The following is a 20,892-nucleotide window of genomic DNA, read 5'->3' as shown; positions in this document are numbered from 1 at the left end:
AGGCCCGCTCGTAAAAACCATGAATCAAATATCTATTTCGCACAAAGAGCAAACACAGAAAATTATGTGCCGTTGTTGCGATCGCGGTGGAGCGTAGCTACGAAAGAGTTTAGATCGGCAATGATTGCTTCGAATATACAGATCGATCGCTGTTAAAAATCACCAATTTTATTTTGACAATTGGAGATATTGATACAAAAAAAATTAATATAACATTATTATTAACGTTGTTATATCGGAATTCGAGTTATGAATTATCTGAAATAGGTTCCAGTATTCGACTCTGAAAATCAATCGCGATTACATCTAAATTTTTTAACAATATTCGAATTTTGTTGCAGAATTATCATCGCATTTTTGCCTGTAAGCGAATGCCGTAGTTTATCGCATGTTTAATTGAATACTTTGCACGAAAATGATTATAAGTTTTCGCGATGACCCTATAATTACCTGCACATTCCCGAACCAACGTTATCCATAGTCTGTACTTTACACATTCATTATCTTCGACCGGCGTTGCGATATTGTAATAAATGACAAATTCCACTTTGCGCACGGCCAGGAATAATTAGACTCATTTAAATTTCAATACTCTTGTTAATCGAAATTGCGGATTCCCAATTTTTGTTGCAACATAACAATTATTAGCTGCTTCCACCGAGAAACGAAAAAAAGATATTGTACGAACATAAATATATAAACACAGATATGTTTATGCATATATATGTATACTAACACTGGCGGATCCTGGGGGGGGGGGTAAACCCCCCTCTTGCAAATTAAAAGAAACAGTTTTGCTGAATTTGTTTAAAAAATATAAATAAAGAAAAACAAACATTAAAGAGCTATCGACGTCAGGATCCGCTAGTGTATATATATAAGTATAAGATACACTGTAAATTATACTCATTACGCATTCAAGGAGTTATAGATTAAGTCAGACATAGGACGAAATGATGAGATAATTTCATTGCACGAAAATAATTAGGCGAAATTCTTTATATCTATATAATATATATTGTATAGATATAATATATATTATATAGATATAAAGAATTTCGCCTAATTATTTTCGTGCAATGAAATTATCTCATCATTTCGTCCTATGTCTGACTTAATCTAAACTTAACTCCTTGAATGCGTAATGAGTATAATGTACAGTGTATCTTGTACATACATATTGTATATATTATATATATATATATAAAGAATTTCGCCTAATTATTTTCGTGCATGAAATTATCTCATCATTTCATCCTATGTCTGACTTAATCTATACTTAACTCCTTGAATGCGTAATGAGAATAATTTCCAGTATATCTTATACTTTTATATATATATATATATATATATTTTATATATATATATTTTATATGTATATATATTATATATATATAAAAGTATAAGATACACTGTAAATTATACTCATTACGCATTCAAGGAACTAAGTATAGATTAAGTCAGACATATGACGAAATGATGAGATAAGTTCGTTGCATGAAAATAATTAAGCGAAATTCTTTATATCTATATATAATATACATATATATATATATATATATATATATATATATATATATATAAAAGTATAAGATACACTGGAAATTATATTACGCATTCAAGGAGTTAAGTATAGATTAAGTCAGACATACGACGAAATGATGAGATAATTTCGTTGCACGAAAATAATTAGGCGAAATTCTTTATATCTATATAATATATACAATATGTATGTATAAGATACATTGTAAATTATACTCATTACGCATTGAAGGAGTTCAGTATAGATTGAGTCAGACATAGGACGAAATGATGAGATAATTTCGTTGCATGAAAATAATTAAGCGAGAAATTCTTTATATCTATATAATATATATATATATATATATATATATATTGGCGGATCCTGGGGGGGGGGTAATCCCCCCCCTCTCCTTGCAAATTAAAAGAAACATTTTTGCTGAATTTGTTTAAAAAATATAAATAAAGAAAAACAAACATTAAAGAGCTATCGACGTCGTTGATCCTGAAATAAAAGCTAATCATGAAACCAAAAATATTAAATAAAATAATTTTGCAACCCCCCCCCCCATTATCGACGTCAGGATCCGCTAGTGTATATACTAATATATATTATTATAATATAATATATTTACACATTTTTCAAAACGATATTTTTTCTTACAAGAGTTTATTATAATGTGAAAATTATAAGCTAGAGCTAGAACGAAAAAACCGAAAGACCATCTGGGTTTTTATACGATCGGTCTATCATCTTTTTTTTTTTATTACAGTGCAAAAACTGAGGGGTCTGGAGCGCACGAAGGCGAGAAGAAATGAGGTGGACGTGACACAATGACATGATGAAGAGCCTGGTGGGGATCATGTGGATAGTGTTGGTGCTCATATCAGGTACGTATAATCAATCTAGAAATCGCATGTCTTTGATCTATATTAATCCACTGATATTAATTGTCTAAAAATTTCATCATATCTTTCCCGATATTAATTGCACCGAAAAAATCTACATCTTTCACGTAACATAATCATAATATACTCATCTCCTTTCCAAATTATGAATTACATAATATAGATTTATAGATATTTTTAATTCAATTATTTTCAATGTAATGAACTAGTCATTTTGAATTCTACTTATATTAATTTATAATTCATTTAGAATAAATTTATAAACGTCGAACTTCAAATCATAATTAATTAGTTATAATTTTAATTTTTAAAAAATTGGAAAATTTTCTTGTCTTTTTATCTTTTGTCTTTATTTTATTACAAGATATTTTATATTAAAGTATATAGAGAATGCGTTCTTTTAATTATACCATATTTGTTTGAAAAAATGTTTAATAAATGAATATAGTATATAGCAAATGTGTGTTTGGATATAGATATCGTATAATTCGTCAATTTAGGTCGTCAATTTCATTTTTCTTCTTATTTCTGGTAAACAAAAGCATCCTTTATCAAATATTTTTCTCTCCATTTCGCGGGAGAAATACGCATACCATGTGAAGCGCATACATATAGACATGGGCGAATATTACTCTCGCGTGCATGCGCAAATAATGACATGGACATCGTGAATAAAGACGTGAAATCCGTTAGTTGAGGCTCGTAAAGCGTTTTCCCTTGTCCTGAGGGTGTATTTGCGAGCTCGAATGTCGCCATAATCCACGAACGCACGCGTCGTTACATGCGTTCGCATATATTATCCATGCATATGCCTGCGGAGATGCGTAACACTATATCGTGAGTATGGACCGTACATATGGACCACGTCGTTCGTCTTTACGATCGCATTTTTGAGCATTTTTCTTTCCCGCATTTATACGAAATTGCACTGTGCTGTAAAGTACATTTGCCAAACGGCCGTAACATGTTAGTTCTTATCGGGGAAAAATGCGCGCAAGTACAATTGACCTCAGCAAATGATGCGATTACCGAAAAAAGACCTTTAAGTAAAATCCTGTTTGAACAATCAGTGTTCGCGTTTCATGGTATCATACGCGTAATATTAATTAACTTATTGCTTAAATAAATATTATTAATTATATAAATTATAGACAAGTTTGTTTATACTTGATTATTGAAGCATCCTCAATTTTTGCGATTAAAATTTTGACCATAAAATATTCAAGATAAAACATACGTATATATCATTAAAATATATTTAATCGAAAATGTATCAAATAATTGTATAAATGTATAAATCAGAAATGTTTTTTCCATCGTTCATTAAAGATTTCTCGCAAAATTTAAATATCAAAATCGGTACAAAAAGAACATTACGATATAAAGGTCTATCGAAATGTCTTTTTAAATTAAACATTACAGAAATTTTTAATATATATATATTAGTTTTAGCGTATCGCTAATATTAGCATTTGGAAATTGTTATTTCAGGGAATTGTATATATTTTATTTATACATTTTATTTGTATTAAAAACGGAATAAACTCGAAATATCTTCGGAGAGAATTCTCGGGACATCACTATATCGATATTCTTACGGGCGACTTCAACTCTTCGTCTCACGGGGTTAGAAGTTTTCCAGCTTGTCTTGAATCCAGTTTCTCGACTACCGTCCGACGTACGACGAGCCGGAAGAGCCTGCGGCGTTCCATGGCTTGGTTTCAAAATTAAAATCACTCTGGCGACGTTGCATCGTGCACGCGTTACGAGGTAGAGCTCGTAAAAAGGCGATAAAGTGACACGCGAGCATAATAAATAATATAATGGCGAGCCTCGAATCTATCGGCGACTCTATCATAATGACGAAATATCGATATCCACGTCTCGTTGAATAAACAAATGTTTTTGGCGCTTCTATATCGATTCATCGTTGAAGAGTGAAAGTTTCTTAGTTGACGGGGTAGGGGGATGATATAAATAAATTATAATTCGTTGTATAGTTTACGTATCGAAATAAAAAATAAATCAATAATGTAAGGTAGCACAAAAACATGGCGAAACTGTTTTAGCGAGATATATTGCATTTTTATTTCGTTTAATCTTAGCAGCGCTTGTGTTTCCGATATAATCGTCGAATACAGATTGAAGATTGACATCTATATTGAATTTTACAATGTTCAGTTATTTTTGCTCTCTCAATTTCTCTCTATTTTTTCAAGCAAAGCAAACGAAAGGAAATGAGCAGGAGAAGATAGGTAATTAAATGTTAAACGCAAGAGTAAAATACTCTTTTCAAATCGTACTTTTGTGTGCATTTTAAGATTAATGCGAACAATTTGTGCGAAAATCCAGAAGGTTAATATTTTACCTTGAAATTGCAAATGAATGGAGAACAATTCGAACGGTAGCGCGTTATATCCAGTTCGTAGCTCTTGGCTTAGTGTGTTGGTGTTTATAATGACGGCAATACTTTATGTACTGCCGTACGGCAAAGGGTTAAATATGCGCAAAGCGGAATCCACACGGCACTCTCACATGAGCGCGGATAATGGGAAAACTACGAAGCGGTATTACCGAGCTGTCCTGTTACGTGGATAAACCATCCACGGCTGTCTCTCTTCCTTTGATATCTGCTCTCGGGTATAAAATATTTCCCGCTTTTCCTCTCTTCGCCTCCCTTCGGAGCCGTATTTTCGCTTCGTTTATTTATTCGTCCAACGCGATATTAGCCCTAAACTTCGCACCAAAACCAACCGAAAAAAGAAACTTTGAGAGATAACAATTAAAAATATAATAAAAATATATAATACATCTTTTTTCTCTTATAAATATGTATTTTAGAAATTGACTTAAAAATTGTGTTTGAGATAAAAATAAATAACATTTTTGAATAATATAATTATTATAGTAATATATATGTTACTGTAATATTGTGTTACTGTAATATATATATATGTTACTGTAATATTTTTATAAACATAACTTTGATATTATATTTGAGATCCAGAGTTTTTTTTTTACTATTGAGTTATTTTAGTGTAAGGAACTTTTTTTTTAACGATCGAGTTTAAAATATTAACATGTTTTGTTAAATGTAGGATTGGGGCATATTTTTTTCTGTATTTTCAGGATGCTCAGGAAATCCAGACGCGAAGCGATTATACGACGACCTCTTGTCGAATTACAACAAGCTGGTTCGTCCAGTGGTCAACGTCACAGACGCCCTCACCGTTAAAATAAAACTCAAGCTTTCGCAGCTCATCGATGTGGTAAGCGATGATATATTCTCGCAATGTTGTTCGTAAAAAAATACAAAGAAAACCAAGTAGGAATTACAGAGATTTCGAGAAAGAATTTTAAATATAGATATTTATATTTTATATATATCAATATATATAAAATATATTTCAAAATATTATTAACACTGTTGTTTGAAGACAAAAAGAATTTTTAGCTGCATTTTCGTACTTTATAATATAATTAATATTATTATATTATAGTATGACAGATGCCGTTGACGCGTATACATATATACCGCGCGTAATATATTTTTTAATTATTTTGGATATGCATGAGATACAGCGGTTTGTAACGAAACGTTGTAATACATTTTCAGAGCAGCAGCGATGTATTTTCACAAAATTATTCTCTTACAGAATTTGAAGAATCAAATCATGACGACGAACCTCTGGGTCGAACAGGTAAGATATTTTGCAATCATATAATAAGAATTACGCGATAAATGAAAATATCGAGGATTATTAAATATTGTTAAATACATTTTTTTTTAAATATTAAATAACACAAAATTTATATTGTGAAAAAATATAGCAATTACTGAATATCGATGCATTTGATTTCAATACATTTTCAATTTTTCATAAAAAAATCTCAAAAGCAATCATGTGAATAACTCTCGAAATAATAATGTAACAATTTTCGATCACATAACGATAACTTCGAAGTCCGTTGAAAATTCCACCGACGGTGGCCGTGCTTCGTCCAGGTGGAAAATAAATATCCGCTACGGCCCCTGTCGATGACACTTTTAACGCGCGCGGATTTTCGTATGCGTATATGGACGAAGATCGGACAGAAGCTTCCGTCCGAAAAGCCAGAAAATAACTCCGGTGAACCGTGCAACCCACTTTCAAATGCTGGATTACGTAAGATAGATAGATTCGTCATGTGTGCGCGACCGTTTTTCCATATATCGAGCGAAATAGATTCGTGTAATAAATACGCGACTCACGACGGAGAATCGGGTCATTAAAGGATAGATATGTATATGTACCTTGTAACACGATTACAAGCCGTCACCTGATAAATTTGAAGATCTTGTTATGAACTCAAAGAAGACCTAAACGAAAAATACTATACTACTAATATTTTTAATTGCAATATTCCGAGATAAATTACACGGAATTGTATTTTGGAATTTTAGTATACATTGCGAGAGTTACTTTAATTTCGTTTATATGTGCATATACATCATTTTTCTAGTACATTTTTTCCTTGCCATATATCTCTTGTCGGATACTTGTCAGATATCGAGATTTTTTAATTATTATATTCTACAGTTGAAAAACAATCAGAAAAAATAAAATAGGATGAATAACGAGATTGGTAATAGAAATAAAGTTCGAATAAATTGAAATTCATGCTGAAATTGAAACGTACCAATTTTATTACAAATTTCGATTTATCCTGACTTTATTTCGAGTCCTCGATGGCTCGTGTTCATCTCATCGAGATTTTGTTCGATGATCATAGAAAGATAAATAAATCCATAAATTAAAAAACAAAAAAATAACAGTATTAATAAAAAATAATGATACTTAGAGTTGCGCAGTTTGATTATATCGATGAAACGGACGGGATAATCCTTTGATCCGAGTCAAAATTAAACTTTACAAGCTGTTACGGGAGTTCTCACGATCCCGTATCTGTGGGCGACTTCTATCAGTTCATTATATATGTGTTGTCTAACGAAACCTCATCGGCGCGCGAAAGGACACCAAATATTAGTGTTAAGCGGTAAACCTAAGCACGTAACATCGTTGATGTTCATGCATACATTTCCGAGATTCGAACAAGTTACTCCCGTGCTACCAGACGAAGAGAAAGTTCAGAGTATCCGCTACGATCCGTCACGCATTAATGTTATCGCGAAGTTTGCTCACGAAAATGTTAATTTCGCCGCGATTTATCGACGGGATTAATCGGTTCGTGTTGGCGCAACTCGGCCGAAAATGTCCGCATTGCGAATAACGTGTCCGTCGATTTTCGTACAACGACTTTTCAAACGTAACTTTATAATAATTGTTGTTCTATATCTCTCGCGGTGGCTCGTAATAACATTATTGATCGGCGTAAAATAAGTTTAACGAGACAAGTATCGTGTCGTATCTGTCATAACTCGCGTTACGTAATAATATCGCGATTATATAATTGTCGCGGAGAAGCATTTACACCGTCCGAAGAATCCGAGATCGATACAAAATATCGTGTTGCAAACACGAGAAAACAGAACTCGCAGAATCCATTCTACGGTTAAATTTAATCCCCGACTTTACGGCAAGTCGGAGCTGCAAATATCGAGGATCACGAAAATTTCGCCGTGTGTACCACATTTCGCGATGAATATTTAATTAGTTACTTCGCGGAGTAGAGCAGCACTCACTGTTTAACTAAGCGTTACCGTCGGTTCAAACGTACGACCAAATTTTGCGTACACGTCATATCCGGTTCTATGCAACGGCATAGAAGTAAGTAATATTCTATTCGGCAAATATACACATTGTAAGCGGAGATACTTCGGCTCCGGGCTAATATTCAATACGCATAATGCTATATATGTGTTTACGTATAAGAACGTGTATTTCCAGTGAGAGACTTTAATGTCGGCATTATTCTGCGGACATTCCGCTAAATGAAAAGGTGTCAGTAATAAAAGCAATCTTATCAAGGCTTCACGAGGTGTCAGGAATAAATTTGCGAAATTTTTTTCTTAATAATAATGTCGATGACAATTATCGATTGAAGACAAAAAGCTTTGGAACTGTTATTGTTAGCAGGGTCATCTTTTTAAATCCACAAATATTAAAATATTTTATTTAAAAAAATTGAAAATAAAAAAATGCAGTATTCTTCAAGTATTCTTCAATTATTGCTTTAACGAGATGTTATTTCGAAACGTAATTACGTAAAATGGTACAATTTTAAAAACTGCGATGATTTTTGTCGTTTTTATTGAGTAAGAATTAGCTTTGGATTCGCGTCCAAGAATCCGTCAAGAAAATTTGACCCATATATCTTACGATATTCTTTCCAAACGTTGGATATCACGGACAAAAGTCTTTGCTCCTAAATTTTCATAATACGCAGTGAGTCGCTATATAATATTAAATGTTTATCTCACGCATATTCTTTAATCTTATCGCGAAATTTCGATTAAACGAGCTTTTAATAATTTACAAAATATACTAGATCAACGATGTAGAAATTTTTTTAATAAAGCGCGCGCGATACAATTTTCAATCGAGCAGGAGGGTTGGAAGAAGTTTGGTGCACCGTATGCAAATCTTCGCGTTTCAGCCTTAACTCTCAATGAGGAAAGTTGCAAAATATTGCCTCGATGTCACGGTCTAGTGTTCGTAAAGTAATTTCAGCCTGATTCTCCCGATACCATGATCCTTTGTCGCTTTCCATTTAAATACATGAAGTAGGATGCGATAGTTAAATCTGTTGAATAAATCACGGCGAGTTTAAAAGAAAAGCATTTGCACATTTACGCGCAATGAAGAACCGTGAAAGATGTGTAAAAAAGATGTGTAGTTTCGCGTTATTTATTCACTGCAACACAAAATCAATATTTAGCACTCTTAAATAAGGAGAATTAAATCAATGATTTTATCTATATAATAATATGATTCTCGATAGTCATACACGTTCTGCTTTTATATAGATACACAATCATAAAAATATTCTGCCAAGAACAAATAGAGCATCGTATTGCGATATAAAAAAAAGAAAAGTTTTCTGATCACTGCGCAACGTAAAGCAAAGAACGATGCGATGCAGTGCCAATTCGAGTTGTCGATATAAGAAAAAGTATAACAATAACGTATAAATAACATGAGAAAATAATGACAAAGGATAACGCGATAACATGTGGCAACCCTCTGTTCGCAGTCATGGTACGATTACAAGTTGAAGTGGGATCCGAAGGAGTACGGTGGGGTCGAGATGCTGCATGTGCCGTCAGATCATATATGGAGGCCCGATATAGTTTTATACAACAAGTAAGATCCCATCCAACGATGTCTTGTATTCGCGCCTGTATTTCTCTATGTTTAACATTTAAACGCAGAACTGTGGATTCAAAGAGAATCATGTATTATGTTCGACAGCGCCGACGGTAATTTCGAGGTGACGCTGGCGACGAAGGCAACTTTAAACTACACGGGTAGGGTCGAGTGGAAACCGCCTGCGATTTATAAGTCTTCCTGCGAGATTGACGTCGAATATTTTCCTTTCGACGAGCAGACGTGCGTAATGAAATTCGGCTCGTGGACTTACGACGGCTTCCAGGTGAGAATAGATATTCTTCGGGGGGGATGTTTTAAATTGATCCAATTAATTTCGGGAACTCAAAGACTTCGTTTTGTTGATGTAACAGAAAGATCTCGCGGATATCTTGTTAAGGCGATCATAAATATTCTGAAAATGACGATTATGACTTTTGTAGACATTACGACGAAAAGAATATTAGCGTCGTCGGTTATAGACTCGTCGCGTAGCGAAAGATCGTGTTGCTTGTTATCTTTTTTTTTTATTGAGAAAAATGTCGCTTGTTAGAGACTCACGTGCGACTTCACAATCGCGAGTATAAATGGCGACCGTCGCCGAGTATAAACGAGACGTCGTGATGGAACCGATAAGGAGTCGCCAGACGAATTGTCTGATCTAAATATTAAATGTTATATAAATTACATTATTTCGTCTTACATGAGTTTTACGTCTGCTTGGTTGCTGACTTATATTAGCTTCAAATATCTTATTACTTATTAGTATATTAGTAGTCTTATTATTTATTAGTAGTGTACGTAAACATAATTCTCGTCGTGAGAGAAACAGGGTCTGCAATAAGTATCGATTAATTATTGGACATTAAGCAGCGCGATATCAACAATGCATTGTAAATTTTAGTAATTTACTGTTAAGGTCGATCTTAGACACATCGACGAAGTCCGAGGCAGCAATATCATCAACATCGGCGTCGATCTGTCGGAGTTTTATACTTCCGTTGAATGGGACATACTGGAAGTCCCTGCTGTAAGGTACGTATATGGCTTTAATAATTTCCTAAATTATTCGCATCTTATTCTCAAGTATACAGATATATGGATACAGCGTTCTATTATAAATAATTGTAGAGAGAACTTTGACTTTTATATACCATGTTTTAAGCTATTACTTTTTAATTGAAGATTTTAATAATAACTTCATTAATAATCAACATTAATATTAATAATACTTCGACTCTTTCGTTCTGGATCGAAGAAGGTTGTGAGAAATGTATGAGATACACGATTAATGTATAATATCGATCGTTAAAGCGAATCTTGCAAATATGCAAATTACAGAAACGAAAAGTTTTACACGTGTTGCGACGAGCCTTACCTCGACATCACTTTCAACATCACCATGAGACGGAAGACTCTGTTCTACACCGTTAATCTCATTATACCGTGCATGGGGATATCATTCCTCACGGTGTTGGTGTTTTATCTGCCAAGCGACAGTGGAGAGAAGGTAATTAATTCAATCGACGCAGATCCCTCTTAAACCCTTTTCTCTTTTAATTTAATTTTATTACGATTTGTGTGTGTTTTGCACAATTTATCTTGTCTGTGTTTTTTCTTTTCTTCATATTGAAGAATTCCTGTCGAAAAATTTCATCTTGTCGCTCCAGATTCCTGAAATGGCACAAGAATCAAAGAATTTATTTTAGGAACAAGAATAATAAAAAAAAATAAATCTAAAGACGCAAATATTAATCATTCTCTCCTCGTCAGCATTTCATCGCTAAATATTTCTAGATATTTTGACTTAAGATTAAAAATTAATCAATTCGAAAATGTTATCGGATTAGATTGGAAAAAAACTCATGTCATCGTAGTTTAATCCGTGCTCGACTTTCTCACCGCGATATACATTGTATTTTTAAAAGCCACGTTAAATTAAAAAAAAAATTTGCTGCTGCATTGAAGTGCACGCATTTTATTCGATTATATCGGAATAGAACGATATAGTTTCCACATTACAATTTAATTCGCGATCGATCTTGTCCCTTATCGTGGCATTTCTCTTTATACGCCCTCGGAGACTTTGCTTCATCTTGTCGCGCCACAGATGGCACGTGAATCAAATAATTTATTCTTTGTAATCTCTATGCAAAGAGAGTTCGCGGTTCAAAATTAATTTTGCAAACGCAACAATTTGACTCGATTAGATCATAAGAATGGTATAGCGTCATTACAGTTTAATCTACGATCGCGACCTTTTTATCTCGCCTATGTTGTGTGTCTTTAAATTCCCTGTAAGACACACTCGACCTCGAGCATCAGTACATCCACGCTCAACGGTTTATATAATTCAAACATATTGTTCCACTTTGTCGTCGGGCGGAAGCTATAGAGAGATCCTCTTCGCGACAGGAGGGTTGAATAAGCGGGGAAAAGGGAGAAAAGGTTATCGGGTTGCCGGTCGTTTAACAATCGGCGAATACGCAATGGGAATACGGAGGAAGATAGAGCAAAGCGGCTTTAAACCGTGTCTCGTATGTTTGGCGCGCAGGATCAATGCGAAAGGACGGAGAGATAATACTCTCTCTATAATCGGCCCCATTCCCTTCCAAGGTGTAGTCCAACATCTCTCTAGCTTCGCTATTAAATCCTCCTGTTATAAATAAAATAATGTAAAACATAGGACAATAATTATACAATCGTTCGGAATATGTTATTATATATGTTTAAGCGACAGAGTACAAATTTTAAAATGCAGATTTAAATTATTCTATTGCACACTTTATTTTTGATATTTGTGTAATATTTTTAATATTCAGAAAAATATATTTATAAAAGAGAACGGTTTAGATGTCTAATAAAATTTTCAGCGTTTTCTGCAGATAACGTGATTATATCATGATATGCCGAGAAAATAGGTTTCTCTCTCTTATTGTAGGTCAGCTTGTCCATCTCGATTCTATTGTCGCTGACTGTGTTCTTCCTCTTGCTGGCTGAAATCATCCCGCCCACGTCGCTCGTGGTACCGCTCCTCGGTAAATTCGTCCTCTTCACTATGATCCTCGACACTTTCAGGTATGTAATAGACAGTAATTGCTACGATTGATAAGAGACAATTGTAATAAGAAACACATCGAACGCGACATCAGTTACGTGTTATATAGCACAGCTATTTCAACATTATTCAAATAAAATACGTGGGAGAATTTAATGCTCCTTTCTGTTGGCGTATCGCAATATTCACGAATTTACTGTTCTGGCTGCCTTGTGAAAAAAAATAATAACTTGTACTAATTAAATTTAAAATTAAGTACTAATTAAATTTAAAATTAGTACATTATATATATGTGGAAAGAGAGAAAAGGAGAAAGAGCGAAAGAGAGAGGACGTTTTTTTCGACATTTTTACATTGTTTCTTTTGTCTTGCAGTATATGCGTAACAGTGGTGGTCCTCAACGTTCACTTCCGTTCACCGCAGACCCACGTAATGGCTCCGTGGGTCCGACGCGTGTTCATCCACGTTCTGCCAAGGTTGCTGGTAATGCGCAGGTATAATACGCCATCGCAGAGAACCGATTACGATTCCAGGCAAGATATGTTCTTCCGGCATTTGTGGCCCGGTCATTGGAAACGCGCCAGAACGGGCATTAAAGCACTTTATTAGCGTTTGCCTGTGCACGTGACATTAGTGTCACGCCATACCTGCAAGCATTTAGCACCGCGGTGCATCGCGTTGCATTATGTATGCCAATCTCTAATCGCATCTCCTCGCTCTGTTGTCATACAAATAAAATTTTCTGATTTCTGGCGATTCTCTCATATCAATTTTGTTGGACGAAACAAGTGTCATTCATGTCATCTTATTATAGAGATGGAATAAAATTAATATAATTGCATTATATATTTAAATGTCGCATGTGTAAATTTTTCCAAAAAAAATAAATATATATATATATATATTTTAATTAATATTATTAAATTGAAAATAATGTGAAATTATGAGTTGAATCTCTTTGAAAATACCAGGTAACGAAATTGAATTTTGACATGTTCTAATCACGTCTTTCTTCAGCAATTTTATTTTATGTACGACATATTTTTGTAATATGTTATCTCGCGTGGCACTCTTCTTACATATATTTATACAACACGCAATATGAAACATTCTGCTTTATCAATATTGCCGCCGAATTAGGCACTATCACATGCAATGGCTATACTGTCTGTATTACTGTCGTATATTTATATAAAATCATTAGACTTATTTCTTATCACTTAACATTAGTGATATATCTCGAAACATTTGCAACTCTGCCAAACTAGAAATTAAGAGCATGTATAGCTACAAATATCGTGTGCTAAATTTTACGAAGCAATAATTCATTCATCGCTGTAAGCTCTGAGCTTAACTGTTATAATTAAGAGAATATAACAAGCGGAGATTCTGTTTAATTGTTCACAGAAGGATGTCGACTTTAGAACTATGGAGACAGAAAATCAATTCACATGCGATCGAAATAATTTATTAGTCTAATTATTAGTCAAAAGCTTAAAAAATACGCGTGAGAGATGCGTAATACATACAGTCACTGAGAGACTGTATTCGAATCTCAATCCAATTACTTTCATAGTTCGGGAGTCGGATTTGATAAAACGGAAATGAATTTCTGTGTCAGGTAAACGATATTGTTTTTCCATTTCAGGCCGCAGTACCAGATAGACAAGCGTAGCATGGGCGGGCATCATGGGCATCGCGTGATGGTCAGAACATGCAATGGTCTCGAATTGCGAGACCCATCACTGTTCGTCGAGTCCTCGGCCTCGGAGTTGGTCGAGTCCTCTGTGCTTTTTCCTAGTGTCGATTCACGGGACGAGCTGCATCCTAGGTGCGTTTCGCCGACAATATTCTCGAAACGATTTGTTTGCAAAATAATACATATGTTTTATACATAACGCAAAATAAAATACAATATTTATTTTATTATAATCTCGCGCTTTAAATACGATATATCGTATCTTTATTTTGTCCTTCAAATAATCTAAGAGATAAAAATATATAATAATTTCTCCCCATTTTACTCTAGTAAGAATACATCTTTTTTAAATCAGATTTAAATCGGTGTTACGCGAAACTGAGTAGACTTTTCAAGAAAAAGGTCAACGATATAAAATTCTTCATGATAAGATGATTTTTTTACGAATTCAGTGAAGTCAAAAATACTCCAACGAACGAATGCTGTCTGCGAGAGGTGTTAAAATAACTTTCAAAAAAATTCGGAAAAGAGAATATATTGAAACTGTGGAGCTAGAATGGATAATACTCATCTCTTGATATACTAAAAATTTCTTGTAAACAATTATTAACTCATTTTTGTATAACACCGTTCAATTCCTTTAAGATTTTATATATAATAACATATGATATCTCTATATGATTAATTTTTATTTTAAATTAGACGGTGATTTATCATCTTGTTTTACTAACTTAATTATTATCTACTTAGGGAATTGGAGGCAGTAAATTTAGGAAGCACATGCCGTATCCACGGTTCACCAGCGGCAACGGCAGCACCACCTCCGCAGCTCCCGACAGAGGAGAGCGTCGATGCTCTCTGCAACACGCTTCACCATTGGCATCACTGCCCAGAATTGTACAAGGCCATAGAAGGCATCCGCTTCATCGCCGATCATACAAAGAGAGAAGAGGATTCTACTAGAGTAATTATATTACTTCGCGAATAACATTCGCGAATAATTCGAGAATAACATTCAGGAATGCAATATTTTGAGGTATTCAGAATACCTCGTGATATCAACATAATACATATCCAGAGATTCGAAATAATACAGAAGTACGAAAAATTAAAATATCTAAAAAATTTTCAAAATTAATAAACTGGATATTTTTCGATATTTTTTTTTTATAAGAAATGTGTCTTAAATATCTCTTACATTGTATATTTTTATTACATGTTATATATTATCTAAAAAATTACGACATACGTACATGAAATGCTTAGTTTAAGAAAACGCATTTACTTGACATATTTTAATCGTCATCGATGATTGGCCTAGGTCAAGGAGGACTGGAAATACGTCGCGATGGTGCTCGACAGACTATTCCTTTGGATCTTCACGCTAGCCGTAGTCGTCGGCACGGCTGGGATTATATTGCAGGCGCCGACCTTGTACGACGATCGCATCCCCATCGATGTACGACTCTCCGAGATCGCCTCCACCACTGCCAAGCCACACATCGTCACGAGCCTCTGAGGGACAATTACTAATTACGTTAATGCCGCGCGCGTAAAGCCATATGCGAACACATACATAACAATCTATTACGACAAATACGACTAACGAAACGTATTAACGTCCGAAAGAGACTGAAGCCTCGCCAAGTCTTTGACCTTTGCGTGAATGTATATCGTTGTGTCGCTGCCGAACAGAGAATTCTTATTATTAAGGCACAATATGTGTTCTATACTCCTCTTTCTCTCTCTCTACTTCGCTATAAAATTTGAATATATGTATGTTCATTAAAATATACGTTCTTTTCTGTATAGATAAGTGAATTAAAAGAATTAAAATATTTTCTCAACTTTAAGTTTCTGATCTTCGAAATTAGAGATTTGATTTTAGCGATGTTGCGTTGATTACCTTGGAATTCTTTTCAATTATTTAATAGTAACATATTACTGTTTACGAACGAGATATACTTGCGCTGATATATTAAATAATTGTAGGGACCTATAATATAGGGGATAGGGATCTGCCATTGTATCCGTGCGTTGATTTTGTCGTCTTAGTAAGAATTCTCAAAACACTTCTCGAGCTACAGCGGAGAATAAACTTTTTGCGTAAACGCATAGAGGGTGATAAAGAAAGGAGTATCACGACAACAAATATGTCAACTATTTGCACGCTGATCGCGTTTGATTCCGTGTAGCACGTGGACGTAAGAAGTTCATAATGTATAGATAATACACAATCCGATGTGTACACAAGATATATCTTCTTATTTCTCGAATTAAATAGGAAATTCAAGTTGCGCATAAGTCGATAAAGTAAAGTATGCAGTTTCTCTTTTTAATGAGATCCATTTTTTAAATATATGTTGAAATATAAAATTTTTTATTTTACAAATTCACAATATGTTTACGCAATTATTGCCGGCCAAGTTAATCACGAATTGTTTAGGATACTAAATAGAATCTTTACTAATATAATATGCAATAAGATAATAAAATTCGAGCAACAAGAAGAATTTATCTTAACATCGTCGGATTCAGATGCGGCCTGTGTTTCACGACTAGGGAATTATAATGAAGTTTAATAAAGGAAATGAATATATATAGTAGGTAAAGGGAGGATAAACACGTATATATATATATACTGTAGAATTAATTCAGAAAGATCTTAACAGTGCATATTTTGTGTCAGTTGCATTTTTCTAACTCTTTCGATAGACACAGTAACATTTATTATATAACACTACTTTATTTTGTCAGTACATTAGAGAATCCTTTGAGAATGCGAAAAATTCGAGCAATAAGAAAATATCCCGAATACATTGCCAGATTATTTTCGTACAAAAGATACGTTTATAAATGTAACGAAAAGAAAAGAAATATCGACAGATGAAGGATGCAAGTGGCACAAAGTTGTACGAAGCCTGTTGCAGACTCAGGAACACACAGAAAATAAAAAAGGAATATTACATTTCCCAACACACTACATCGAGCCTGTAACAATGGGGCCATATTTTCACAAAGAACGAAAGTGCGTGTTCTCTCGTATTAAAAAAGTAAATAAAAAAAATGAAATTCTAAATATATCTGCATCGATAACACGACGCAGAGAAACAGGTTGGGCCTAAAAGAAGAGAAGTTTAGAGGACTCAACTTTTATTGCTCATAATGTATATGTTTGTAATAAGAGTAACTTTCGTAATTATATTTGTTCCAGCACCACATATACTGGCCGATACGGTCGGCAATTTATTAAACGGATTTGACGGAATACGTAATAATATACATACGATAGCGAGAAATTGTTTGATAGCGTTTCCATGATTTATCGTCTTCCTACAGTAGCATTAAATTCCAATTCGTTTCGTCAACGACGGCGGTCCGCCGCTATTCTTGCCAAAAAGAGAAAAAGAAAACAGTAAGTACTGCGATCGATAATTTATTATTAGCGAAACACATGTAATCGGATCATGAGACAGTAGTCCGCCGTGTTTGATACTTTGTACGTTTCGATATAATTTAGTACGAAAAAAAAGACTCTTTAGATTGTATATCGGCGATTAAATAAATTAATTATAGATAGATGATTTACGTGATGGATGTAATTTGTAAGTTTTATTAACCCTGCAATGTGATGTATCATTTTGGAATCGAAATATAATAATTTTGTCGATAAATAACATAAACCTATATAATTTTTTTCATCACAAAGTTTTTCTTCCAAGTTTGTGTTATTTTCTAAATTGTTTTATGTTCAAAATTTATTATTACATTGCAAAATTGTGTTGAAGATAAAAAAAAGGCAAATAAATCTACTAATCAGAGAAAGTGCCATCATTATTTTAGCGATTATTCTTTACTTGCATAAAAATAATACAATGGTAAACTGTTTAATAGACTCGTCAACAAATATACACATTTTAATTTAAATTATTTTTTATTTTATTCAACAGACAATGCGTCAAATATGAATACGTAAGAACAATAAAGATAATGATTATATTATCAAAATGAGTGCAGTGATAGTTAATACAAGTTGCATTTCTGACTGCAGTATACATTCATTAAACATATAAATAATCCATATATATATATACACTATCCACAAACGTGATATAAAACAATATAAAATATTTTCTCTAAGAGATATTAAATTTTATCTATTAAAGTATCGTTATCTTCATTTTTATATGATACATTTATCAGCAATTTAAAAATGACAAGATAATGTCTGCATTATCTAGGACTGAAAGACACTGCGTGATACATAATTTAAATAAATTGTTTCTTTTCCTACAATAAAAAAAAAAGTACCGAGTATTCTGCTTTTAAGGCAACAATAGGCACAACATTTCGTCCACCAATTTTAAGCGCAAAACTCGTATATCAATTAAGTACATTTCTAGCATTATCATTAAAACTGCTACATTAGTTTTGTTATTCAAACACATGTAATGCAAACTGTTTGCATTACATATTTACTGCCATAAAGAAATATATCTTGAATTATCATGGATATCAAATTCACTGTATGTAGAATTTATGATGTGATCAAAATCAACCTGTTATTAGGAATTAGAGATGTCTCCTTTGGTCTATATATAATCATTGTCAAATATGTAAACTGCATAATCATTCCAATTTCGTATTAACAAGATAACTTCACGTATCTTACATATATATATATATATATATATATATATATATATATATATAATTATCTTCATAAGTTTGTCATTTCGAGAATTTAAGTACACTAGAACAACACAAGCGCGCGCTACGCGCGCGCCATTCTTCGGTTTTATGTTAAAAAAAATATTTTTTTAAAAATAATATAAAATTTGTTTAAACTCGATTAATAGTTTTTCATAGAAATCAGCTGATTAAAGCGTTAATTTATTAATTAAATTTTTAAATAATATGATAAATTTAAATAGTAATATGTTGTAAATAATATGTTATAATATCTTATTCTCGATTAATATTTTTTGATAGAAATCAGCTGATAACTTTCAAAAATATTAATCAAGTTTAAAGTATTATAACATATTATTTAAAATATATTAAAAGACATCAGGACTCTTTCTTGCGCTTATTCAGTGGCAGAATCTGCGAGAAAAATCAGTTTTCATATATTTTTGTTATTAATTTACAGATAATTATTAATGCAATTAACGTGCAATAATACGAGTCTTTTAATATCTTCGATAATTCATCTAAATTAATAGATTATATTTTGCGAAGAGATAAATAGTTAACGAGCAATAATATAATTGCGCTCGAAAAATCGTCTGAGTTAATAGGGGAACATATTTTGCGAAGAGGTATAGTGTAGCAATATGTGTCTTTTCAGGTCCGAAAAATCGTCTGAGTTAATAGGAATACATATTATGCAAAGAGGTAGATCGAAGTAACGTCGGTAATAAAGGTTGATAATTTATCGATAATAACGTCGATAATTTACCAACCTTCATTACCGACGTTACTTCGAACAACCTCTTTGCATAACATGTATTCCTATTAACTCAGACGATTTTTCGGACATATTAAAAGACATTTATTGCCACACTATCGACACTACCTCTTTGCAAATTATATTCTCCTATTAACGCGGATGATTTTTCGAATATATTTATTGCTGCACTATCGACACTACCTCTTTGCAAATTATATTCCCCTATTAACTCAGATGATTTTTCGGACATAAATGACACATATTACTGCAGAGATAGTGCAGTCTGTTCTATAGTTATACATATATATATATTTTTTTTACATAATTACTTTATATTATTTGTTATATATTTTTACATTATTATTATTTTATATATTTTATGCATTATTTAAACAGATAAAAATAAGAATAATAATTAAAATAATTAAAAAATAATGTAAAGAATAATTATATTATTTTTTTTCGAAAAAGTAAAAGTTTGCGCAATTAAGTTTTAGAACATTCTATATATAATTATAAAGTTTTTAACAAGATGATCTTGGAAATAATATGATTGATATGTTTAAAATAATCTAAATACAAATGCAATAAAAATATAAATGTGTACATAAATGTATATATATATAAATGCGTACATAAATGTATATATATATATATAAATGTGTACATAAATGTATGTATATATATATAAATGTGTACATAAATGTATATATATATAAATGTGTACATAAATTAAAAAGTTAAATGTAAAACGGTGACATAAAATAATGTAGTAAATGTAAGTAATATAGGTCAATAAAAGTAGTATAAATCAATAAAATATTAAAAGTTAATATTTATAATAATAAATAAGCAAAACTAATTAATTTGAAACATAATTAAGGGATTAAATGCAAAACAGTGATATAAAATAATGATGTAATAAATATAAGTGGTATAGGTCAAT

General features: G+C 32.6%; 1 protein-coding gene across 4 annotated transcripts in view; it reads left to right on the top strand.

Moving 5' to 3' along the window:
• The window catches only part of Nachra3 (nicotinic acetylcholine receptor alpha3 subunit), a 75,059-nt gene extending 59,046 nt beyond the window's left edge, over positions 1 to 16,013 (top strand). For 3 of the 4 annotated variants that reach the window (XM_083038942.1, XM_083038945.1, XM_083038943.1), the window contains 12 exons: positions 2,295 to 2,412; positions 5,560 to 5,699; positions 6,087 to 6,131; positions 9,625 to 9,734; positions 9,843 to 10,023; positions 10,657 to 10,772; positions 11,079 to 11,247; positions 12,679 to 12,815; positions 13,170 to 13,328; positions 14,444 to 14,626; positions 15,245 to 15,458; positions 15,816 to 16,013. In XM_083038942.1, coding sequence (XP_082895068.1) covers positions 2,361 to 2,412; positions 5,560 to 5,699; positions 6,087 to 6,131; positions 9,625 to 9,734; positions 9,843 to 10,023; positions 10,657 to 10,772; positions 11,079 to 11,247; positions 12,679 to 12,815; positions 13,170 to 13,328; positions 14,444 to 14,626; positions 15,245 to 15,458; positions 15,816 to 16,013 — 1,704 coding nt within the window. In that variant the 5' untranslated portion in view covers positions 2,295 to 2,360. The remainder of the gene's footprint in view (positions 1 to 2,294; positions 2,413 to 5,559; positions 5,700 to 6,086; positions 6,132 to 9,624; positions 9,735 to 9,842; positions 10,024 to 10,656; positions 10,773 to 11,078; positions 11,248 to 12,678; positions 12,816 to 13,169; positions 13,329 to 14,443; positions 14,627 to 15,244; positions 15,459 to 15,815) is intronic. The other variant, XM_083038946.1, reaches the window with a different exon arrangement.
• The last annotated feature ends 4,879 nt before the right edge of the window (positions 16,014 to 20,892 follow it).

Source organism: Prenolepis imparis, unplaced genomic scaffold (genome assembly GCF_030444845.1).
Source record: "Prenolepis imparis isolate NDT839.2.m4 unplaced genomic scaffold, iyPreImpa1.0 SCAF_5, whole genome shotgun sequence".
NCBI classification, from domain to species: Eukaryota; Metazoa; Arthropoda; class Insecta; order Hymenoptera; family Formicidae; genus Prenolepis; species Prenolepis imparis.
This window is presented reverse-complemented; position numbering and strand designations above follow the sequence as displayed.